General features: G+C 37.7%; 1 protein-coding gene across 2 annotated transcripts in view; it reads left to right on the forward strand.

The window, feature by feature from the left end:
* CNTNAP5 (contactin associated protein family member 5) overlaps positions 1 to 24,581 on the forward strand; it is a 1,122,001-nt gene that overhangs the window by 700,753 nt on the left and 396,667 nt on the right. For both annotated transcript variants that reach the window (XM_053670714.1, XM_053670716.1), the window contains exon 11: positions 9,547 to 9,653. In XM_053670714.1, the coding sequence (XP_053526689.1) occupies positions 9,547 to 9,653 (107 nt within the window). The remainder of the gene's footprint in view (positions 1 to 9,546; positions 9,654 to 24,581) is intronic.

A 24,581-nucleotide genomic window follows, 5' to 3' on the forward strand; every position in this document is an offset into this window, starting at 1 on the left:
CAGTAAGTCATCCTCGAGGGGTGTCCCTGATATATGGGATCTTCGGTCCTCAGGCCGCTAGGACAGGGGTCTGGGGTCGGGAGGCTCCTTTCCACAGCCCACTTTGGACTTCTCCTTCTGGCCTGTAGTCTCTATTTTCTTTTCTTAGGCAATCTGGTGGCTCCCTGCTCCCTGGAGTTATCTGGTTTCCTAAAGAACTCACTGCCAGGGCCGCCAGCACAGGCCCAAGAGCTCTTCAGAGCTGCTCCTGGCTCAATCATGGGGCTTGACTGGGGCATCCCTGCTTGTCTCCCTGGCAACCCCTTTAGCAGGACCGGGTGCAGGGGGCCATGTGGGCCTTAGCCACCTCCTGTCCCTCCAGTGGAGGGGGGGGTCACTGCTTGCTGCATCACTGCTCTGTTATACTAGGGCATATTTTAGAGAGGCTGACCCCTTTGAACAGGGTCTCTACTCTACCACCAGAGACCAGCAGGAGCCAGAATCTAGGTTACAGATGAGGGTCTTTGCTTCCCTGGGTCTGGCCAAGAGTTTCCAGAGCATATAGAGGAGGCAGACTGATAGGTGGCTCTTCCTCCGGCTCTCCTTTGAAAATGGGGGGCGGCGTGTTCCTCTTGACCGGGCGACTAAAACGCTGCATTGCGCTACTTTTCTCCTACTCCCAGCCTTTCCCACTGTCTTAGGCTTCTGACCTGCACCCTGACAGCATGTCCTGCACTAATTCCTGCCAGCAGTCTATATAAACATACTGATTGGGGTGTCCTGGCTTGCCTGTTACTATGAGGTGAACTGTCCTAATTATACCTAAGTTTAGTGTTCCTTCAGGGGGCCAGCCTACTCCAAATGTTGGCTACTCAGAGGTGCAAAAGACCTCTAACTGACCGGCATCTACGCTCGGTTCCTGGCACTGGAATCAGTCAGAGTTTTGCAGCATGCAATCTAACACAGTGGAAGGTCCCCCGCCCACGGTGATCCTCCCAGCACGACGCAGACAAACAAAGGGAAGGGGGTTTCATTTCGGCCACCTGGCCTGCTCCCTCGTGGGACGAAGTTGGTCTTGGCTAAGGTTGCCCCAGCAGAATTTGGGGTTAGTTGCCAACCATTATGCCGTAAGATCTGACACAGGAACCGCAGGTTGGGGCCCACTCTTGCTCCGTAGGACCAGCCCGTGGAGCCACAAACACAGCCACTCACACTTTCACTCTCAAGCACTTCGAGTTTAAACAATTCCTGCCCGGGTGAGGGCCTCCTGGTTGGACTCCAACTGACCTCATTCCTGGTTTGAGAGGTGATCAGTCTCTCTCTGGTCTCAGGCTCTGGTCCTCGGGGCACTTACCGATTTGGCGCCTTCTGTCAGGTCGTAGTCCAAAACCCTCGCTTCCCGCCTGGAGTGCGGGCTGGTGGCTGTCACCCCAACTGGACAGGGTCTGAGAAATCTCAGGGCACGTGTACCCCCGCTTCCCCAGTTGGACCTCCAGCTGCCTCCCCGCTTATCCAGTCGGTGGCAAGTGGACCCGAATTTGTGTAAGGTCGCTTCCTGGTCAGGGAACCAAATGTTACAGGAAAATGAAGCAACCAGACACTGAGGGATTCTGGAGTATGAGGTTTATTTACATGCATGGGCCCAGAGGAGTCAGTATCCAAATTCTGAGCCCCAAACAAAGGATTCTTGGGGTTCATATAGTCTACGGGTCTTCCTGTCTACGTAGCAAAGTGAGATACAGAAGTGGAATGTGGTAATTAGTTCTATCTATGGGGCAGAAGCAGAGTACAAAGGCTAAATGTGAAAATTACTTCTATCTGCGGGGGTGCTAGCCCCAGTCCTTATGACTATCCTGCTGTTTGCTTTTCCCAGACGGCCTTATTGTTCTCCCAGGGTGCCTGGGGTTTTGGTGAACAAAGGTTTTCCAAAGCTTCCCACATCAGTGTCTTTATCAGGTATTGGAAGTAGGATAATGCTGTCCAAGTAAAATGAGTTTTAGAGCCTTTCCTCCTCTTGAATTTTATTAAATACTTTGAAAAGAAGTCTTAGTTTTCTCAGAATGTTTGATTAAATTCACTTGTAAAACCGCCCAGTCTAGGGCTTTTGTTTGTTGAGAGTTTTGTGATTAGTGCTACAATTTCCTTAGGTATAATCTGTCTATTCAAATATTCTGATTCTTCCTGACTTCGTTTTGGAAGACTCTGTGTTTTTAGGACTTTATCTATTTCATCCAGGTTGTCCAGTTTGTTGGTATATAATAATTGATAATATTTTCTTACAAACCTTTGTATCTCTTTGTTGTCAGTTGTTATTTCTACTCTTATATTTCTAATTTTATTTATTTAGGTTCTTTCTCTTTTTTCTTGATGAGTTTAGATAAAACTTTGTCAATCTTATTTATCATTTATCTTTTCAAAGAACCAGCTCTTGGATTCTTTGATGTTTTATATCTGTTTTTTAAAATGCTATTTCACTCACTTCTGCTATGATCTATATTATTTCCTTCCTTCTACTAATTTTGGGACTTTTTTTGTTGTTCTTTTTCAAGTTCCTTTAAATTTTTATTTAGATAGTTTATTTGAACTTTTTTTTCCTTCCTCTCTCCCTCTCTCCCTTTCTTCCTCTCTTTGTCTCTCTCTGTCTTTTTCTCTCTTTTTCTGATATAGTCCTGTAATGCTATCTGACTTTTTCTCTTAGGATTGCTTTCACAATGTCCACCAGATTTTGGATTGTTGTGTCCCCATTTTAATTTGTTTCCAGGTATTGTATGTTTTATTCCTTAATCTTGTTCTTGACTCATTCATTGCTTAATAACATGTTATTTATATTCTGTCTCTTGTGCATTTTGCAGTGTTCTTATAATTGTTTTCTATTTCATAGCATTGTGTTCAGAGAAGATGGTTGATATAATTTCAATCTTCTTAAATCTATTGAAACATGTTTTATATCTTAATATATGGTCTACCCTAGAAAATGTTCCATGTACACTTGAAAAATATGTATATTCTGCTGCTTTGGGATGAAATGCTCTGAAAATATCAATTAAATCCCTTTGATTTAATATGTCATTTATGGCTGCCAGCTCTTTGTTGATTTTCTGTATAGAAAATTTATCCACTGAAATCAATGGGGTATTAATATCCCCAACTTTGATTGCGCTGGTCTTGTCCATTATGTCCATCAAGACTTGCTTCACTTATTTAGGTGCTTGCGGGGGCGACTTTCCTCACAAGTCACCCTGTCCACCAGGGAATAGAGTAAACATGACTGAGACATGATGTCATCTGCCTGGGGAGGAGAGGTGGCCAGTTTCCCAGAGGAAAAAGACCTTGAGCAGTGGTCAGTTTCTCAGGGGGAAAAGGCATTGATCCCCTTCCTCCAAAAACTTTTATTGGGTTGTAATATACAGAAATACAGGGCAGCAAGGATCAAACAGTAGATAACATTTCAAAGAAATCTGAGGGCTTCGTCTGAGTCAGAGTCTGTCAGGAAGAGAGTTTTAGGGTTTCCTGCTCGAACCCTTAACATATGAATGAAAGCACTCTTAGCAGAGTAGATTTTACAGGTTTATCAGGAATTCTTTGTGATGCCAGATTTTTTCTCAGGACTAGCTGTAGCAAGGCAAGGAGCTGCATGTCTCCCCATCAGGTATTCAGGCTTAAGGGGATTAGAGCCAGGAAGTGCTTCTCCTGGTCGGGCTTTGTCAAAACTGGGGGTTGAGAGTCCATTGCTCTTTGTTGCAGCCCCCTGAGTCCTTCCATGATGGCCTCCCAAGTGATCATGTCTGGCCTAGGTTGCCCCTCCTCTGAGGGATCTTATCCATCAAGGACTTTTGACCATACTTTGGGGGCTGGGAGGAAACTGAGGCAGCATTTGCTACCAGAGACAAGCTTTGTCCTCTACAGCTCACATTCCAGAGGTCGTGCTTCCTCATCCTTAGCCACAGTGGGTAGAGAGTTACAATTCATGAAACCAGGCAGAGTGGTCCACACAGGTGCTCTTATGTTGGATGTCTAAATGTTTACTAGTGTTATATGCTTTTGTTGATTATCTCCTTTATTATTATGTAGCGCCCTTCTCTTTTACTATACTTTGTTTTAAAGTCTATTTTGTTAGACATATAAGTACTACTACTCTAGCATTTTTTTCCTTTCCATTTGCATTAAATATCTTTTTCCATCCCTTTACTTTTATTTTCTGTGTATCTTTCAATCTGAGACAGGTCTCTTGGAGGCAGAATATACATGGGTCTTGTTTTCTCATCCATTCAGCTACTGTATGTCTTTTGTTCTGAGTATTAAAGCCATCTACACTTAGGGTAAATATTGATAGATACCTATTTAGTGCCATTTTACTGTTAGACATTAATCCTTATAATCATTTTTCTAAACTCTGATAAATTTCTGACCTCCATTCCATCTGTTTCTGGTTCTGGAGAATTCTCTTGTTCTTTCATTTGGAGTCTGTATCTTTGTCTTCACATTTGGGCTGCTTCTTTATATTTTCTGCATTTGTTGTTAATCTGATTTGTGCTGTAGCCTTAAGTTTTAATTAGCTGCCTGGCTTAAGTACCACTGGGTACTCTCTGAGGGAGGGAATACTGCATCCCCTTAGGATGATTCCACTTGGAGAGGATTGCTCTGCCTGAGAAAGATGGCTTTTGCAGTATGGGAAATGACTCAGCACAGGAATCCTGGCAGCTGTTCCTTCAGTTCTCTCCCTGGAGCCACTAACCCCAGACTGTCCTTAAGTATCTTTAGTCTACTCTGCCCTCCCTCTGTTGGAGCCCAAGGTAAGTAAGTGGCTGCAAACAAAATTTTGTGTGTTGGCTCTTTAAGAGGCTCTCTGAGTCTCTACCTGTCTCTCCCTGGAAGTCAAAAAGTTTGCTGCTTTGCACAGCTGTATGTTATCTGGGTTTCTTTATATCTCCTGTACTGTAGGCTGAGGAACCTAGCTTAGGGTTTAGACCCTATACTTCTCAGGAAGAACTGCCAAGCCACTTAAATATCATCCCTCTGGAACTTCAGCTGCTGTACACGGGAGCCCAGACAGCCCCTCTCACCTCCTCTGTACTCTCTACCTGTCTCCTCGTGGTGAAGTGTTTTTTCTATCTGTCCTTGGTTATAATGCTTCTCTCTGGTTAGTGTTCAGTTTGTTATTCAGCCTGATTCTCTACCATTTTGTTGTAGTTCCAGATTGGTCCTGGAAATAGGTTAGTATAGCTTCCACCTACTCCTCTGCCATCCATTTTTAGGATTTTAGAAGACAGGTATGTGTTCAAAGTAATTATCTCTGAGCAATTTAATATGCACTCCAAGAGACCCATCTCAGATTGAAAGATACACAGAAAATAAAAGTAAAGGGATGGAAAAAGATACTTAATGCAAATATCTCTGAGGAATTAGATATGATACTGTGATGGCCCTCAAACTTAATGCATTCTTTTTACTTTGGTAGCTTTACACTAGTAATTTTCTGGGTTCATGTCTCAAGTGATCAGGTTATATCAAATAGAGATAAAAAGAAAGCACGAGCTAAAATAAACTGCTTAAAGAATATGGAAATTACACTCATAAACCTGCCCTTTTAAAATAAGTAAATTGAGATTATGCATATTTTATTTTGAATATCTACTTTACAGATGAGTTATTTCAATAACAGTGTTTATTGAACCAGAATGAACCAACCCCAAGGCAGTCCTGTAAGTATTCATTAAGTTTTTTGTCATCCTAGAGATGTTAGGTTTTCCCATAAGCAAGTATTCATTTTCTCTACTAAAATACAATAGTGTCTTTTTTATTAACCTTAATGAAATGAATTTCTAGCCAACATTTTCATTAGTAAAGTAATTTTATTAACATTTCAACACAAAGATCTGTGGGAGGCTTATTAAAGATGTGCTCAGACTGTCATATATTATTACATTTCCCCCAAGATCCCTCCACCTGCATGCACATCTGAACTTGGCAATTATGAGTTTTTAAATACTTTAACTATAGTTTCTAAGGAGAAGGTATTTCTATTTCTTTTTAGTTTCTTTGTTTATAGAATACTTATTTGCCAAATGTTAAGATTCCATTAGATGAAAATAACAGAATTCCAACTTGAACTTGACTGAACAAAATGGGGGTTCTCCTGGAAATATCCTGTGATATCTCACAGAATCTAATATCATTAAACAACCAGCCCTCACAGAGTTCAGTAGATAAACCAAGTCTTGGGAACAACAGGAACCAGCCATATAAATACTGTCAGGATTCTCTCCATTTAATTTTTTCCTCCTGCAGGCTGCACCTAAGCTTGCTCTCTTTCCACACTCACACACATACACCCACAATGAAAACAAGCTTTCTTCTCATGGCTGAAAACACTGTCACTGAGTTTTTACTGTATAATGTCAACCACCAGGAAGATGCTGGTATTAACTTTCATCATGACAAAACAAAAAGAATTGTAGGATAAGAATCTACTGACCTGACTGGCTTTGCTCAGCTTTCCATCTTTAAAGAAATTTACCTTTTGTTGAGGAAGGAAGTGTAGCAATAATACTATTATTTGCCAGTCATGGAATCTGCATGTGTTTATGTTTTGGGGGTGGATGAGTGAAGTAGGATTGGGTGGGCTAGTGTATGAAAAGGTAATGTAAAAACTTGACAGCTTCAGAGAAGAAACTATGGAGAAAAACACACTACAAGAAAAGCAATATTTAGGAGAAAGGATGTATGGAATGCAAAAGAAAATAAGGTGTGGAACAGGTGAGCATTTATTCACAAGCTAAATCCAAGACTCTCCATTGAGGCTTGGGATTTGTAAGTGAGGATGCTGATGTTTCAGATTTATGTAACTTTCAACAGCACAATAGTAGTGGGTGGTGGGGACTGTGGTTCATCTGATTGACAAGCTTATTTATTTTCCTTTCCACCAAGACCACAAGCTGGGAGTAAAAACCAAGAAGAAGGTTAATATTTGGAGTAGGAAAGAGACCAATTTTTTGTCTATTTATTTATTGTTTTTTGTGTGAACATATTCCACAGCAAAATTACTGGGTCCTATTTTCCTCCTGTTCTTTAAGTCATAGATGGATACCAAGGAGTTACCAATAAGCTCTTGCCAAACATAAACACTGTCACCACAATTAAATGCTGTGCTGAGCAGAAACTATCTAATAATATGTCTGAATATACACAGGAATATTAGTTTCTGGGCTTTAAAACAATCATTGCTGGAGCATTTCTTACCTATATGACATATTTAAGGCAATCACACTCTCAGTGACTTCACAATAAATGCTTTTACAGTATTATACCACTTCTGTAACTTCATTGCTTACACCCTCTCCCCTCTTAAATTTATAGAATTATTTTCCTGTAAAGATGGACTTTAAGATTTCAGTATTTATCATTGCTTTTACTCTTAATTTTATCCATTGTAAATATTGAGCACTTGCCAGCTTATCCCTTAGTGGTAACAGGGCTTGCAGTACCAAGATTTTAATTCATATATTGTAAAAGGTGAAGAGAATTACCCAAAGACACCATGTAGCAAATTGCTGAGCTGGGATTCATACTTAGAAATACGTGATCCTAAAATTCATGATCTCTGTTCAGGAAAAAAAAAAAAAAAGGAGATTGCCTTCACTCTAATTAGAACAAGGGACACTTAAAATTTGTTTTTCTATTATTGTTGCAGTATAAGGTGTTTGTCTTATTTTGTTGTGAAAATGCTTTACATCTTGAGTTTCCACATAATACAGCACCAGTCCATTATAATCCCATTTGTGAACATCATTTGTAGTAGCTTTATGATAGTGCATTAGTTTCATATTCCACATGAAACTAATTCTGAAGAAATTTTTAAATCTCGAACAATTGTTTTGACTCATCATGAAATCACTATCAATAATAATTAGCATGCATACTTTACATATTTTTAAATGTATCCTTAAGATAGCCTTTTAAGTGTAATTGCCAGGTCAAATTATATGAATATTTCAGGGTTTTTAATGTGTATAATGAAAGTACTTTTTAGAATAGTTATACTGTTTTCAGTATAAGTAGTAAACCCCTCATTTTAAGGGTGGTATTAGTATGTTTAAAACTGATACAATTTTTTGCATGCTAAATGACCAAGTACATTCTTTTCAAATTTCATGTTGCCTTTTAAAAATAGTAATTAGAAATAGATTCCTGGCTATACTCCAAAGGAGAGACATGGAGGCAGTGAGAACAATTTTCTGCACCTTTCCCCTTTAGCCAAAGAACATACATGCATAACTCATAGGTACAGACAACAGTGTGTGATGACAGCTGGAGGGAAGAGGTGTGGGGAATGGATGGAAGCAAGGAAAAGGGTGGAAGATAGGAACATCTGTATTAGTGTCAACAATAAAAACAAAGGGAAAATATATCAACTCCACAAACTATGTAAGTGCATTCAGATGTTACAACTCAGTGTTTTTGTACTAAATCTTTGATGAAGGTCAAATCTATAGATTAAATTTCACATAAGAATTAATTGAGTTCCTTAGACTATAATGATTAATTTCATTTCACAATGATGCCAGTATGTTTTTATCTTCAGAAAGTACTGACACACCAAGTCTTCTAGGCAGATAATCAGTATCTCTCTAGAATAGTGCTTGCCAGGAGGGAAGTCAAAAATTCTGGTTCCATAAGATATTGCTCAGAAAAGATCCCAAAGTCAAATAAGTTTAGGACAATGAACATTTAGGATGCACATTTACATATTCACATCTTTGTGATACAATAAAGAAGTGTGTTTAATTTTTCTTTAAAAAGTGAAAAAAATCCAAAACCCAAGCTACTGGCAAGACAGTTCAGTTGGTTAGAATGTCATCCTGATAGGCCTAGATTGAGGATATGATTCCCAGTTGGGGCACATACAAGAATCAGCCAGCCTTGGTTGGGTAACTTGGTTGGTTACCTTGGTTGATTGAAGTGTTCTTCCATACACCAAAAAACTGTGTATTCAATCCTTGCTCAAAGCACATACCTAGGTCATGGGTTTGATCTCAGGTGGGGTGCACATAGGAAGCAAATGATAATGTTTCTCTCCAACATGGATTTCTCTCTCTCTCTCTTTCTCTCTCTCTGTCTCCCTTTGCCCCTTCTCTTTCTCTCTATCTGTAAAATAAATAAATAAAAATAAGTATTAAACATGTAAAACCTTTCCAAAGTATAAAATTACAATCTTTGTACATTTTGTTCTATGAAAAATGAAAGGCCTTACAGATTCTGGCCCCTTCATATTAACCTCAAGTTCATGAGATTTTTGCCCCCATATTGAAATCCTTCACTTGATTGCCTAAATCAGCTTGGAGCCTACATTGCCAAGTAAGTAATTGAACCAACCTCTTGTGATATATCATATTATTTTGATTACATTGAAGTCTGTTTTAGGTATAAAGAAGTATAGGTATAGAAGAGTATAAATATAGAGAAGTATGGGAGACCAATTTACACTATCAATTTGTGTAGCTGGATATGGCATCTTTGTTTTCTTTTTATTTCAAATGATTTGGTTTGCTTTGCTTTATCTCCTATTAGGTGTTTGCCAAACTATTGTGAACATGGAGGGAGCTGTTCCCAGTCCTGGACTACCTTCTATTGTAACTGCAGTGACACCAGTTACATGGGCACTACCTGCCATCACTGTGAGTAGATTTATGGTTTATTCACAGAGAATGGAAAAAACCCAGGAATACCAACATTACCTTCAGGAGGTAGTCAGCATGGGATGGGCATTTTTTATTCATTCATTCACCATGTATTTCTTGAGATGATACAATATGCAAAACACTATGGTGGGCGTGGAATATACATGGGTATAAGCCATATTCTCATGGAATATATGTCTATAAGGAAGACAGACAGGAAATTGGAAATATTGAGGTAGAGGCAAGACAAGGCACTTGTAGGTGCACAGAGGCTAGGTATTAAGTCAACTGCATTATCTTGATGGGCTGAATTATGCTGTTATAAACAACTTTACATCTCAGTGGCCTAAGTCACCAGCAGTTTTGCCATCCCTATGTGCCATGCTCATAACACATTGGCAAATGACCACCTTTCATAATGTCTTCATTCTGGGATGCTAAAAGAGACTCCATCATCTGGGAGGTTTCCATGGTATGAAGAAAGAAACAAATACAAGTGGCAAACATTACTTCCACTCACATTCACATGGGCACACCTAAATTCAAAAGAGAAAGAAATGCCATCTTATCATGAGGTCTGAGACAGCAGAACCAACATATTGGTGATAAATACCAATGTCCATATGTCAGTGGCTGGGAGGCTTCAAATAGAAAACTTGGGCTGAACTTTTGGTGGGATTACATTAGAAAAGAAAAAGAAAACTGAATCTGCAGCTAGTTTTCATGTGGCTGGATTGTGCTGACAGTGAAGAAAAGTGTAGGAGGGGAAGCAGGAAACAAGGAAGGCTAGAGCTTGAAAAATGAGGGATGAGGAATAAAAATAAATGTATAACATTAGCCCTGATTTCTGTACTTTTATAGTCTTCTTGGAACTGCAGTCACTGTGGAAAATAGTATAAAATTGTCTTTAAAAACTAAAAATGGAACTGTCTTTTGACCCAGTGATCCTGCTGCTGGGGATATACCCTAAGAATCCTGAATCACCAGTTCAGAAGAACTTATGATCCTCTATGTTCATAGTGGCACTATTTACAACAGCCAAGGGCTGGAAATAGCCCAAATGCTCATCAGTAAATGAGTAGATCAAAAAACTGTGGTACACTTACACAAAGGAATACTACACAGCAAAAAGAAAGAAGAGCCCTGGCTGGTGTAGCTCAGTGGATTGAGCGCGGGCCTGCGAACCATACAATCATGGTTCGATTCCCAGTCAGGGCACATACCGGGGTTGCAGGCCGGTTCCCTGCAGGCCAGTTCCCAGCAGGGGATGCATGAAAGGCAACCATACATTGATGTTTCTCTCCCTCTCTCCTTCCCTTCCCCTCTAAAGATAAATAAATAAAATCTTTTAAAAAATATTGAAAAAAAAAAGAAAGAAGAAACTCCTACCTTTTATGACAGCATGAATGGAACTGGATAATATTATACTAAGTGAAATAAATCAGGCAGTAAAAGACAAATACCATTTGATCTCACCTAGGAGAGTAATCTAATGAACAAAGTAAACTAATAAACAAAATAGAACCACAGACATGGAACCATGAAACAGAGTGAAAGTCACCAGAGGGGAAGGGTGAGGTAGATAATGTTGGAAAGAAAGGAAAGGGTCTAGAAAAGAACATGTATGAATGACCCATGGACATGAACAACAATGTGGTAATTGACTGTGGGAGTAGGGGTTAGGATGGGTGGAGGAGGGCAAAAAGTAAAAATGAGGACAACTGTAACAAAATAACAATAAAATGATTTTAAAAAGAATAAACTCTGTTTTGTGTATTCACAATTGTAAACCTACTTTTTCCATAACCCATATAATGTTATATGTCAATTATATCTAAATAAATGGGATAAATAAAATAAAAGGAAAAAATCATGATAACATAAAGAAAGCTTGACATTTAGAGAATGGTATGCCAAACTATGTTGAAACAGACATAATTGGAAGGTGCTGACATTAGTTATGGTTTGTTTTATGGAAAATATGAAATTTTAAATTGTAGAAGTTATAGGAATTGGGGAAGGACCGTTTAGAAAGATGTAAGAGCCATGCCAAGGCCAGAGTTGTCCAGAGGACTTCAACAGTTTCAAGTTTCTGCTACTGTGGGAATGATGCTCAGAGATACAGAAAGGGAGTAATAGATGTCAGCTGGGCTGAAGTAAGACTCTTATACTGGATGAGCAAAGTCAAGGTTCCTCATCCTTGGAGAACCTCTAACACAATCTGGGCCCTCTTGTCTCCTTGGAATGTAGTATTCACCAGCAATGACCACAGAGAATCTGAATCACATCAGAAAAGAAATAGCAAAATTGTCATCATGGGATGATTTTATTATTGGTCTTAGTTTCCTGGGGAAATGGACAACATTGTCTTGGTCTATAGTAAAAATACCTTATTTAAAATTGTCTATTAGAAATTTGGAGTAGCAAAAAGAACACTGGATGAAGAGAGATTGGTTTTAAATTTTACCTAGCTCTTGCACTTGAATGAATACATAATTTCATTCCTCCAAGCTCCATTTCTTCACAGATCCTATGAAAGAAAACTAATAAAATTTTGTTGAATATTTAAATGTTAAAATTTCATGTTTTTGTTTAAGCATTCCAATAACTACCAATCTAGAAGTGTTGAGTCTGGGTCAAGAAATATTATTCCTAAATAGATAAAAGTAACATATACTTGTACAGGAAAAAAAATGTAGGACATACAGGGTGGAGCAAAGTAGGTTTACAGTTGTTCTATGGAGGAAACAATACTATAATTAATAATAGTGCAAGAATAAATTATGATTTGTGTGTTCAGAAATGTAAACTTACTTTTGCTCTGCCCCGTACATAGGACTATCCAGACTGTAATGCCACTGCTCTGATAAGAAGCTCAGAGGCAACCAAATGACCCTCAGTTTAACAGTGAGACAAGAGAACCCTGAAGAAGATTTAAGTCAAAGCTACCTAATTTGGGAGGAAATTTAATGCCATCATTTCTATGAGTTTTAAAGATTATTTCTTTCAATATTTCTAAAGAAATTTAACAATATTTCAACGAGTTAATCTATATCAATGCTCTTCTACTTTATATTTTTCATCCATCAGGTTAAATAGTATATTTTTAGCTTTAAAAATAAAATTGATGGAGGTGAGGGACTAGTAGTTAAAGGAACGTTGCCAAGCTGGTCATTATCTAGTTGGTGGTGTGGGATTGGTTAGAGGAAGGACAGATTCTTAAATTGCACAGACATCCAAAGAGTACTTGTTAAACCTCATAGGTTTACCTCACAGGTTTGCCTCATAGGTATGAGGAATGGACCTCATACCTCATAGGTAGGAGTTACACTAGTGATTCACCTTTGTCCTGGCTGGTTTCTTGGCTTGAATCACTTGTGTAGCTCCTACCTATGAGGTATGAGGTTCATTCCTCATCCCTTATGAGGTAAACCTGTGAGGTAAACCTATGAGGTTTAACAAGTACTCTTTGGATGTCTGTGCAATTTAAGAATCTGTCCTTCCTCTAACAAATCCCACACCACCAACTAGATAATGACCATTATTTTGAGTAATTTTGTAAATTGAGTGAATCAAGCTGTGCTTTCATGCCTTTAACAAGCATGTGTCTCACATGTGGGACAACAGAGATGCAAGCTGCCAAAATGAAAAAGACAACACACAGGATACCCTCACATGACAATAGAACAAGCAAACTCAACATCCTGCTCTTGTGGAAATTGAAATGTTCTTGGTTTATTGGGGCATCTTTATTTGAAGAAATCATTGACAGTCAGAACAGTAAATGTAAGGTCTTCAGAATCTTTAAAACTGATAATTTTTTGAGTGCTCTCTCAGTCTTTTGTCCTTCTAAGCTCTTTAGGGTTAGTTTTATTTTTTACGTTATTGATTCTTTCCAGTAAATATAAACCAAGACTTAGAACAGACAGAATTAACTTCTTTCTTTTTTCTTCAGTATATTTTATTGATTATGCTATTACAATTGTCCCTTTTTTTCCTGTTTAGCCCCTGTGTGTCTAAGTGAGGGGAAGAAGGGTCCAATGGAATCTCTGAGAAATGACAAAATGAGAATTTCAAGTATTTTGACACAGCAACTTGAGGTAGAAAGTAGATATATCATTATCCTATTTCAATTTTCCTTTCTTGTTAGCTCATGACATAAAAAACTTGGGTATGCAAGTTAGGTTACTTTTCAAATGTGCCTTGTTCAAAATCACTTCTTTAAGAAGGAGGTGATAAATGTGTGAGCAATTTCTGTCCAATCTGTGGCAGCTCTCTATTATGAGGAGAAAACATGAGGTCATTGCTTACCCCTTGAGCTTTCATTGAACATTTTATATCATGTCTTAAGCTGGTTTTTGTTAGAAATCTAAGTTGTATTGTATTCTTCAGAACAGTAAGTAAAAGTAAAACAAAGTTTGCATTTCAAATCAAACCTTAGCAACCCAACTGATGTTCAGGACCTTGAGACCACCAGACATAGTTACCATGATTATTAGTTTTATACAGTGTGAAAGTTTAGAAGTCATGTATTTAAAGCCAAAGTTGTACATATTCAGGGTATATCTTAGGGCATGGCATATTGTCCACCTCATTAGAAGTCCAAGTTAAGATTTAAATAAAGATGTTTTTGATTATGGAGCTTAGTGCACAGATCAGTCTATAACAATGGTTAAACTGAGATGGGTATTATTATCATCTTTATTTTGCAGATGAGCACATGGAGTCCTATATAAGACACATAACTTCCTCAAGATCATGTAGCTAGGAAATGCTGGAGTGGTGACTCAAATGGAAATAATCTGGCTACAGATGTTAGAGACTTATCCCCTATATCTGATCTCCTTTCTCAAACAAGACATTTTCAAACCACTGTACCTGAACTTAGTGCTGGTATATTCAGGACACTGTTCATATCGTTATAGACACATCATGATATTACGATAACCTAATTGAAAATATAGTTGTAGAAGACAGAGTGGTGAGAAAGTTTGTGTTCTAGAATTATCATAAAATTATCACAGAAGTAAGATGAGATAGGACTTTAAGAAAGCTAAAATTAGAACAGGTATAACAAATAGGAAAGCCTATTAAAAACAGAAAGACTTTCAAGAGTGAAGACCTGATGGTAGGACATATATGTTGTTTGGAGACAAAGCAGATTTTTTCCTGATTGAAGACAGGAAAAATAAATAGCTTTATTCACTTATTCCTGAAGCCCTAATGGGATCCCTTTAAAGCACTTTTTCCTGGAGGAAATCTTAGTTGACTTCCTATTATGACCAAAGCTTTTCATATGCTATTCAAATGTCTATGAATACCACTTTAATGATCACATAATAAATAGTCTATTTAATGACACTTTTGTTTTTATTTAACCATTTTAATATTTATCTTTTTGACAGGAGAGTCCTGGTGTTTTTTTCAAATATATGTTATTATAGCCAACATTTCCAGTGAGCATCTTTTGCTTATTTTTTTAACCCCACAAGTGCTATTGGCCTAGTCTTAAAAATGGCATTATTGAATCAAAGATTATGAATAGTTTTAAGGATCTTAAGTCATATTGCTAACTTGCTTTCTTAAAACATTGGTACAGTTTATACTCTGGTCAATATTTTCTGACATCTTCTTTTACCTTCTCTGTTTGAAGTGGAAGTTATTGACCATCATGGTGAATTCCTGATGAAACCGTTTTGTTTCCTTTTTAGATGACATGTACAATAAAAATAAGATTGCTTCCACAGAAATTTATTTTATCATTCGACAAGTACCTTTTGAAAGCACATCTGGGGTCAATGGCCTTGTGTTTCTTCTTTTTAATTTTTTTTATTCAATTTTATTTCAAGTACAGTTTTTTGTCCTTTTACTCCCATCACAGCCCACCCCCCATGATCCCCACCTCCCTCCCATTTCCACCCCCTTAGTTGTTGTCCATGTGTTCTTTATACTTGTTCCTCTAAATCCCTCCCCTATTTCCCCTGAAATTCACTCCCCTCTCCCCTCTGGTCACTGTCCCCTTGTTCTCTATTTCAGTGTCTTTGTTTTTTTTCTGCTTGCTTGTTTGTTTTGTTGTTTAGCTTCCTGTTAAAGGTGAGATCATATGGTATTTCATTATTAGTCTCACTGCAAGTAGACTCAATATATGATACAAGTACTTATTTATTATCTATGTGCCTCCTACTGAGGGGGACTTTCCTGGATCTTCTCAATAGCTGTGTCTGATGACTATCACATGTGCACCTTTCATGGTCTCTTTACCATTTCTCAGACTTTGCTAACCCCTTTCAGTGTGTGGCCTCTCTGACATCCTAATAATGCCTTTTAGTTCACTTTTCAACTTGGCAAGAGAATGTCAACTTTCTTACTCTCACCAGCCCGATATAGTGCTTCTCCCCATTGGGCAGTCAATAACCAGGTATTGATTAGAAACATATCAAGTTGTCTGGCTATCAGGCCCTGCAGTAGTCATCACAGGGAAATAACATGTTTGCTATTTTAATAGTAGGTAAATGGTCCTACAACTGCATTTTTTGGTTCAAGCAAAAAGTTGGAAGAGTGGAGGATTTTGCTAATAAGATGATTCATTTAAAAGCATCACTCATATCTCTTAGCTTAGGTCTAAGAGAAAAACAGTGACCAGTTGCCTCTCATATTCACCCCAAATGGGAATCAGACCTGCAACCTTTCAGTGTATAAGACAACTTTCTAACCAGCTGAATGAACTGGCCAGAATAATGTCATATTTTAAAGGACTCAAGAAAATACAACTGAGGCACAACTAAAAAGGAATAGTAAGGGAGAAGTATAGAACTAAAGATGGTAACCCAAAAAACAGAAGAAAGGAATAGTTTTCAGGAATAGATTATAAACAGAAATGTCCAAATAATATCCCCACATGATATACAAAAATTAGTTTATTATTGTGGTTGATAGTTGTTGAATGACTGAACAAGTGCTTAAAAAGAAATTGGAGAAAAAGGCAATAATGGAAAGAAAGAAACTATTTTTATAGGTGACCTATGACTGTGGTACTATTGAAATATATTGGAATATATTTGCTGTTCCAAGAGAATTTATTAACTAGTGATTTTCATAGCCATTGTAAAGATGAAGCAAATAAAAACTATTATGTGCCATTGATGTGATTATTCTCCTTCTGGAGAAAAAGACAAATATCTGTTAATAAATAAGTAATGAAAGGCAGTGTGTGATTACACACATAAGAGTGACTGCAAGGTGGTTGCTGCTCTCTGAAGGGAGAGATCAGCATAGGTTGAACTAAGTGTGAAAGAGTACTAGAAGATTGATCAGTTCAAACACAGGACAGACTTAGATACACAGAGATGTCTTAGGAGAGTATTGTTCATGACAGAGAATCAAATAAAGGAGTTTAAATAAGAAGGAGTATGGAGCATGTTTGAATTTTACTCATAACACTTGCCTAAGAAGAGAATGAAAATTGAATTCCTTTTAGTGTTATGTGCTCTTCTCAGGGATTTATATAAATCATCTGTTTCTGAGGCCCATTACATTCTTTGCTCTCACCTTATTTGACTATGCAATTTTTCAAACATCTGGGTGTTTACATATGCAAATATATTGACCAGAAAGAATACTTATCACTTTCTTAGCCTGAGTTATTCACCTCTGTAACCTCCTGGGAGAAGTCTCTCTAGATCTTTCCTTGATATTTCTAATTCCAGCTCATTCCACATCAACCAAATATTCATCTTGACTATGGTATTGTAAGTTCAGAACTTACAGTACCATATTCAAGATGAATATTTGGTTCTTCTTTTTCTTCCATAACTGCAGAGTTTTCGGAAGAAAACTCTGATGCCAAGAGTTTTCTTGGCATCAAGATGTACAGATATACATCTGTACATTTGGCATCTACTAACATACAGTAGATCAATGAACATCCTTTTATGGCCCAATTGTTTGAAGCTACAGTGCTGGTGGAAGTGAGATTAGAACTCAGTCCTAGATTGTTTGAAAGTACTTTCTCATCACATTACAACATCTCTAAGTGAAAGAAAGAACACTCAGATATTTTATGGAACATGACAGGATTCAAAAGCAAAACTGATACAAAAACTTTTTATCAGAGAGGGAGAAATAAAGGGTGTATATTAATCTCAAATTGAGTTTCTTCCTTTTAAATATATCTCAACCACTTAAAAGTTTTTCACAGTCATTTCCTACATGTTAACTTGCTCCATCTATTCTTTCTTTTTCTCAACTCCCTTTCTCCTCATTAATTGAGGCTACAATTAATGCATTGTCAAACATCGCATTGACAAAATCCAAAAAGTATAATTACAACTTTTGGCTTTACTTCAAGCCCCGAGATACAACAAACAAATTCCAAAATATGAGAGACTATTGCTAACTGGAGATGATTTCATTGCTGATGTTGCCTTCCTGTGAAGAACCATTGATATTTACTTTGAACACTGAACAGAAATAATGAGCATTTATTTCTACACTCAATCAAGAGAAGACCAATTACTATAGAAATATAAAGCTCCAGTATGTCCCATAAGTTAGAAGTTATCTGGGCTGGATACATACATCTAAGTTCAACATATGAAGGCACATCTTCTTCATCTGCATCTGAGCTTTGGATTCAGACATGTGTCTGTTATATTTATAGCTTTCTGTCTTTGGGCAAAAAACTTCTTTTCAGCCTGGGTTGCTTGATCTCTAAAATAATAAATCATTGAAAAAGTTATTATGTGGATTAGAGGAAAGGAATGGAAAATATCTAAAATAATATTTTGAATTTGGCATTGCTATGTTAAATGGTATCTATTATATTTAAAATTATGTTTTTGAAAGTTTAAGAATATTTTCCATGTCAGAGACTTTTGATAATTTATCTTCCTGCACTAGCAAATCATATAGATGTAGGAACACTCTTTACACTGTAGATTACTAAATAAGTATTAGGGGTTGCCATCGTGGAAGAATTGAGAGACACAATGTCACTGAAAGAAGAGCAGGCTGGGGCTCAAGAAGCTTGAGTCAAATCTGTCTCTGCCATAGTGACCTTGAGCAAGTCACATGCATCCTATAGCTCTTTCCTCATGGGACAATGTGGGTTATACACTGACTATACATAGTCCCTAAGAAATATTATTTTGAGAAGCTCCAGCAGCATGAATCAGAATGAGTATATTGATTCACTAGGGTGTTCTGTAATCATACTATACAATTACTCTTTCTATCTTAGCCATTTCTAAATATTATAGCTCAGGATAATATTTGTGCCTATCATATAGCACAACTCTAATGTTTAGAACACACTAAGTGCCCTTTTGTACTACTATATGAAATAAACTTTAAAATTAAAACAATAAAGATGATTTGTGAGGTAAGGGTCATGAGTGTTTTAATCTCTTGCATCTTATCCTTAGAGCATTTGGTTATGTTAAACCCCTGTGGTTTTCATTAGGAATGGATCAAATCAAGGAATAATAAGAGTAATAAGCTATAAGAGAATGGGAGAAAGTGTGATTTCTCAATATGACATATCAGGTTTATTTTAAATAATAGAGTGAGATGACTAAATGTTCATGAGATGAAAGGAATTCTCAATATTCTCAATTTGAAATCTGCAAAAATATTTTGATTATTGTAATTGAGAGATAAAATTCATAAAATGTTTATTTTTGAAAATTCTATAACACAATAACACTGTGACCTATGGCAAGTTAGTTCACCAATTTGAGTCTCATTCATGTCATATATGCAGAGAAAATAATATCTGTCCCTTATTGCTACTGGGATAAATTTATGAACCAGTGGACGTAAAAACTGTTTGACAAGTCTGATTCTAATCTTTCCTTTTACATTTCTTCTTCTTGTATATTTGCATCATTTTGTTCTTACTGCAGCCTTGGTGAGGGGCAATCTTTTCTCTTGAATCAGGGAAAATATATAAGATTCAGAACAGTTTAGAATTCAGAGTCCAAGGACATTCAGTTGTGAGTAGGACTAAAACCTAAATATTCTTGTTTTCTCTGGCTTAATCACTCTGAATATTCTACAAAAGTTTCTTTAGCTATAGTATTCTCTAGCTGTTGTTAGTGAAACTCTAATGTAATTTAAAATTTTTGTTTTTGCTCCTTTCATTCTGAAAGAAATTCTGAGTACTTTATTGCTCAGCTTCAAAACTTCAATGGCTCTTCGTTGTTTTGATAATCTGACTCCACTTCTCAGCTCAGTAAGTATGGTTCCATATTGGAAGCCCCACTAAATCACAGGGAGTTTCAGTCATGACCCCATATGTATCCATATTATAGCAGCTCTGATCAACTTTTCATTGCTTAAACACATCAGTTTTTTTTAATCACAACATTTTTGCCCCTGAATGTTCTCCTAACTTTTTTGTTAATTCTGAATTCTATTTCAACACCTTGATTGAGTCTCTCCTTCCTGTGCATAATGATTGCAATAATTGATCTTTTGCTATTTTTTTTGCATGAGCTCCCTGAGGGCAGACACTTTGTTTTTTGTGCACATACCCTGGTACTAAGCACCCTGTTGAGGATACTATATGTGCAAAATAAGTGCTGAAAGGATGGCATTCTGACTGTAAACTTGTGTATTTGTATATCTCCTTTACTGGGAGAAGGTAAAAGACAATAAACCATATAATTTTCCACAGTACTTGTTAGCCTTTCTCTTTGGCAATGAAGAGAAGTGCCCTATCTTCAACTCTATGAAAGTACTGAGGCTTCTGATTTGATTTCAAAGTGTGTTTTCTTGAAGAGCTCCTCATCAAGGCCCCTATAACTCCCAAACTGGCTTGTAAATCATCTTCCAGTTGGCAGAGTTATGGTGTACAATTTTAAGACATTAGCATAAACAGGACTTTGTATAAGTAAATACATGTAGAAAACATAAAAAGGAACTAAAGCTGTTCTTCATTATGGAAGAATATGTAACTGAGTTTATTAGTCTGTCAAGGAGAAGATATCAAATTCAGTTTTAGGCAACAGTCTTTCTGCTGGTAGCTGATGTTATGATGAAGGCCTTGGATATACTATTTCACTCCTGTCTCCTGATCTCACTAGTGTGATGGCTGGGAGAGGAGGCCATTTAATCTATCTGCTAATACTTTATTTCATTGCTGCATGACATCTAAATGTCCATTCAGTAGAATAATTGTTGCAATAACCTGCAGACTGGAGATGCCTGGAGCTCCCAGGTCTTCTGAGTAAGGACCTATATTTTCTAGCTTCTCCTTAACAGGGTCTTTGGTCCAATGACACCACTAGTATATTGTCAAAAGAAGCAGAAAATAAATGTGTTTTTTAATTTTGTTTTTTTTATGGAGATGAAGCATGAAAATGAATAAATGAATATATAAATACACACACACACTTTTAATTAGGTTGCCTTGAGTTCAATTTCAGGCTCTAGCAATTACTAATTGGGTAACTTGGAAAAAAATTGATCAACTTCTCTGTTTGGTCATCTCTAAATATAAGAATACTAGGTCTGTGTCAGGATTTTTTGATACTTACATAAGACAGAGCATCGGTTGTAGTGCCAATATAAGAGCCACGTGATTTACTCACTCTCCTTAATTGACCCCCTGCACTTTTACCTCTTCTTGTCTTCTGTGTATAACATCTAGATTAGTAACAGATGCTGGTTTCTACTTTTGGAAAGGATCTTTGAGTACAAGCATGTTATTTTTATTCTTCCTCAAGTCAATGCTATAGAAACATCCTAATCAATACTTCTTGCTATTATTATGCTTCTCTGGTGGCTAGAAGACTGGTTGCTCTTAGAGTCTCAATTTCTCTGGCTAGTTGTTCATATGTCCACAGTGGGTCTTGTACAGAAATCTATCATTTAATTCCTCTTTGCAGTTTTGAGGAGTACCCCAAAGAACAGGACATGCTACCATTTTCTTCCACCATTATATCATACCTCAGTTGCCTGAAGTGAAATAGGAGGTTGGTCAGTTCCATAATTCTTGAAATCACTGATGCAGAATCAGGTAATAATAATCAGGGTGAAAATTATTTTTATTGATATTAATTAATATAAAGTATACTTATCATATTATAAAACTTATAACTGATCCCCAAATCAGTGAACATAGATGATTTCACACTTTATTTTGGCTGCTGTTATGATTTAATTGAGATGTTTATTTTAATTTATCATCAATTGTTACAAATTTATCCTATTTTCAGATCATTCTGCCACACAGCATACATTTATAACAGGTATGTATAATTAAGTATCTACCTTGGGTCCAGCAGTGAGCCCTCTAGATGATACCTGAGCAATTGAAAATCTGATTCTTCTTCTGAAGGATCTTAAAATTAGCAAGAATTGGAGAGAAAATGTATTATATACTCATGAACTAATAAATATTGTACATAGTCAAAGAGTAAATTGAATATAGGTATAGGTAAGAATTTAGGTAGCAAGCATGGATGATGTGATGAGGCATGAGGAAAAGAGATACTCAGTCATTCTGCACTTGAGCTAAACCTAGTACATACAGGCGATATGCACAGTCATAGAAAGTAGGACAGGCCCTGGATGGTGTAGCTCAGTGGACTGAGCTCGGGCTGTGAACCAAAGGGTCATTGGTTCAATTCCCAGTCAGGGCACATGCCTGGGTTGTGGTCCAGGTCCCCAGTGGGGGCCATGTGAGAGGCAACCACACATTTATGTTTCTCTCCCTCTCTTTCTCTTCCCCTTCCTTGGTCTCTAAAAATAAATAAATAAAATATTTTAAAAAGAGAAAGTAAGGCAGGTCAAGAATTCAGTGTATAATTAATTTGGGTGGAGTTGGGGTAAGGAGAGATTTGTATAGATTAAAGCAGTTATTAATGGAGAGCAATAATGATGATGAGCAAAATTGGTATATAAATCAAGCAGGATTGAAGCAGAGAAATAGGACCAGGAGGGTGTGTGTTTGTATATATATACAGCTATACAGATATGAGTATGCAACTTACAATATTATTTGTTAATCATTGTATTATTTTTCATATGAATAACTGTAAACTTACTTTTGCCCTACCCTGTGTGTGTGTATTCATTCAGAGATTTGGAGAGCTGGCTAGGTAAGTCTGTGATGCATAGGGCAAGCAAGCAGGAAGAGCAGGATAAAAACCTAAGGCATGAGATGAAGTTGCAGTCTACAACTGTAATTTCTCCTTCAGAGAATCCTCACTCTGCTCTTAAGGCTTTTCAACTGATTGAAGCAGGCCCACCCACATTTTTTTTTTTGGAATATGTTACTTAAAGTCAAATGATTATGGACTTTAGTCACATCTACAAAATACTTTCACAACTACACCTAGATTAGTGTTTGATTGAATTACTGGATATTGATTCAAGGGGAAGATGGCGGCAGAGTAGGTCAAAGGATTTCCCTTCCCCCCATGCACCTGAGAAAAATTGGGCTGATCTGAGGAGGAGCCCAGTGGAGAGCCAACAAGGACCCAGAATATAGGAAGGTAGGACTCCAGAAACTGGAGCAGACTCTGAATGACCAGACAGTGAGGAGACATGGCTGCAGGTCAATAAGGTCTGAGGGAATGGTGCAGAGGCCGCAGGCCCTCCACCTGACCACTTGAGGGCCAGCCGCATTAGGGCCCAGGCTGGGCCAGGGCCTGGGTTAGTCTGCCTCAGTCTCTGGGAACACCTGAGTCTCTGGGAGCTGAGGGCTGGCTCAAGGACCTTGGGAGAGAGTCAGTCATCAGCTCCCTCCCTACCCAGGAAGGTGCAGTTTGAAAAACGCCAGGAGAGATCTGTGTGCTTGCATTGCCAGAGAGAAGAGTGGGTATGAAGAAGCAAATCAGAGAGCATTGATCACACATGGAGTCTTGGTTGCCGGCTTGGGAGAATTTTGTGATCCTATATGGCACTGGGAAGGGTTCACACCCAGACCCGTGGGACCAGAGAAAACTGCCTGGAACACATGTCCACACCCAAGGCCAGGACTGTGAATCCTGGGGAAAGTCTGCTCTCAGTGGGGCAATGAGGAGAGGATTTTGGGAGAGCAATTGTGAGACTGGCTGAGTTCACTTAGAAGGAAAAAAGGCAGCACATATCCACCCTCAGACTGCTGCAGCTAGTATGACCAGAAGAAAAGGCTTGACCAGCTAGAGGTTGGTCAAAAAAACCAACAAGAGGTTTTTTTTTAATAATCTTTGATTTTTTAACTTTATTATTCTTTTATCTTTCAATACTTTTACCCTCTCTCTTCTTGTTTCTTGTTTTATTCCTTCTTCCTTTCTTTCTAAACCTACCACTCTCTCCTTCCTTCTGCTGCCTTTTTTTTTTCTTTTCAACCTCCTCCCCCCCAAGTGAGACAAGAGACTTGGAACGGCAAAAAGACCAGACAGAGTTGGACTCAAAGAGGGGGCATCCCAACAGTAGAGACAGAGAGACAAATTTCACTTTGCTATAACAGAAAAACTACAAGTTACTGCATATTTGAGTTTTTTCATTATTTTGTTATTATTATTACATCTTTTATTTTAATAGTATCTCTGTATCCCTCCTCTTTCTGTATAGTCTTCTTTATCTTGGCTGGATATATTGTATCACTTGACAGGTTTCCCCTGTCTCCTCAACCATGGTGTGTTGCTAATTTACTGTCCTTTACTTCTACTTGCCCAATTTGCAAACTACTGAAAGTCCAGTTCTCCCTAATCTTGGTATATCATAGATTCTATCATATGATTGTTGCTCTAATATTATTGTAAATAATAGTTGTTGTGTGCTGTTGTAAATACTACATAACACTCTCTCCCCCCAGATCTTAGCCCACTACATTGTTGCCTGAACTATAATACTGCAGTGGTTGACTCTGTTCCCTCTCACACTACACCTATTTACCATCCCTTCTTCTCACCTTACCTCAGAATCTGACCTCCC

The sequence above is a fragment of the Artibeus jamaicensis genome, unplaced genomic scaffold (genome assembly GCF_021234435.1).
Source record: "Artibeus jamaicensis isolate MK-2021 breed Jamaican fruit bat unplaced genomic scaffold, CSHL_Jam_final contig_61, whole genome shotgun sequence".
NCBI classification, from domain to species: domain Eukaryota; kingdom Metazoa; phylum Chordata; class Mammalia; order Chiroptera; family Phyllostomidae; genus Artibeus; species Artibeus jamaicensis.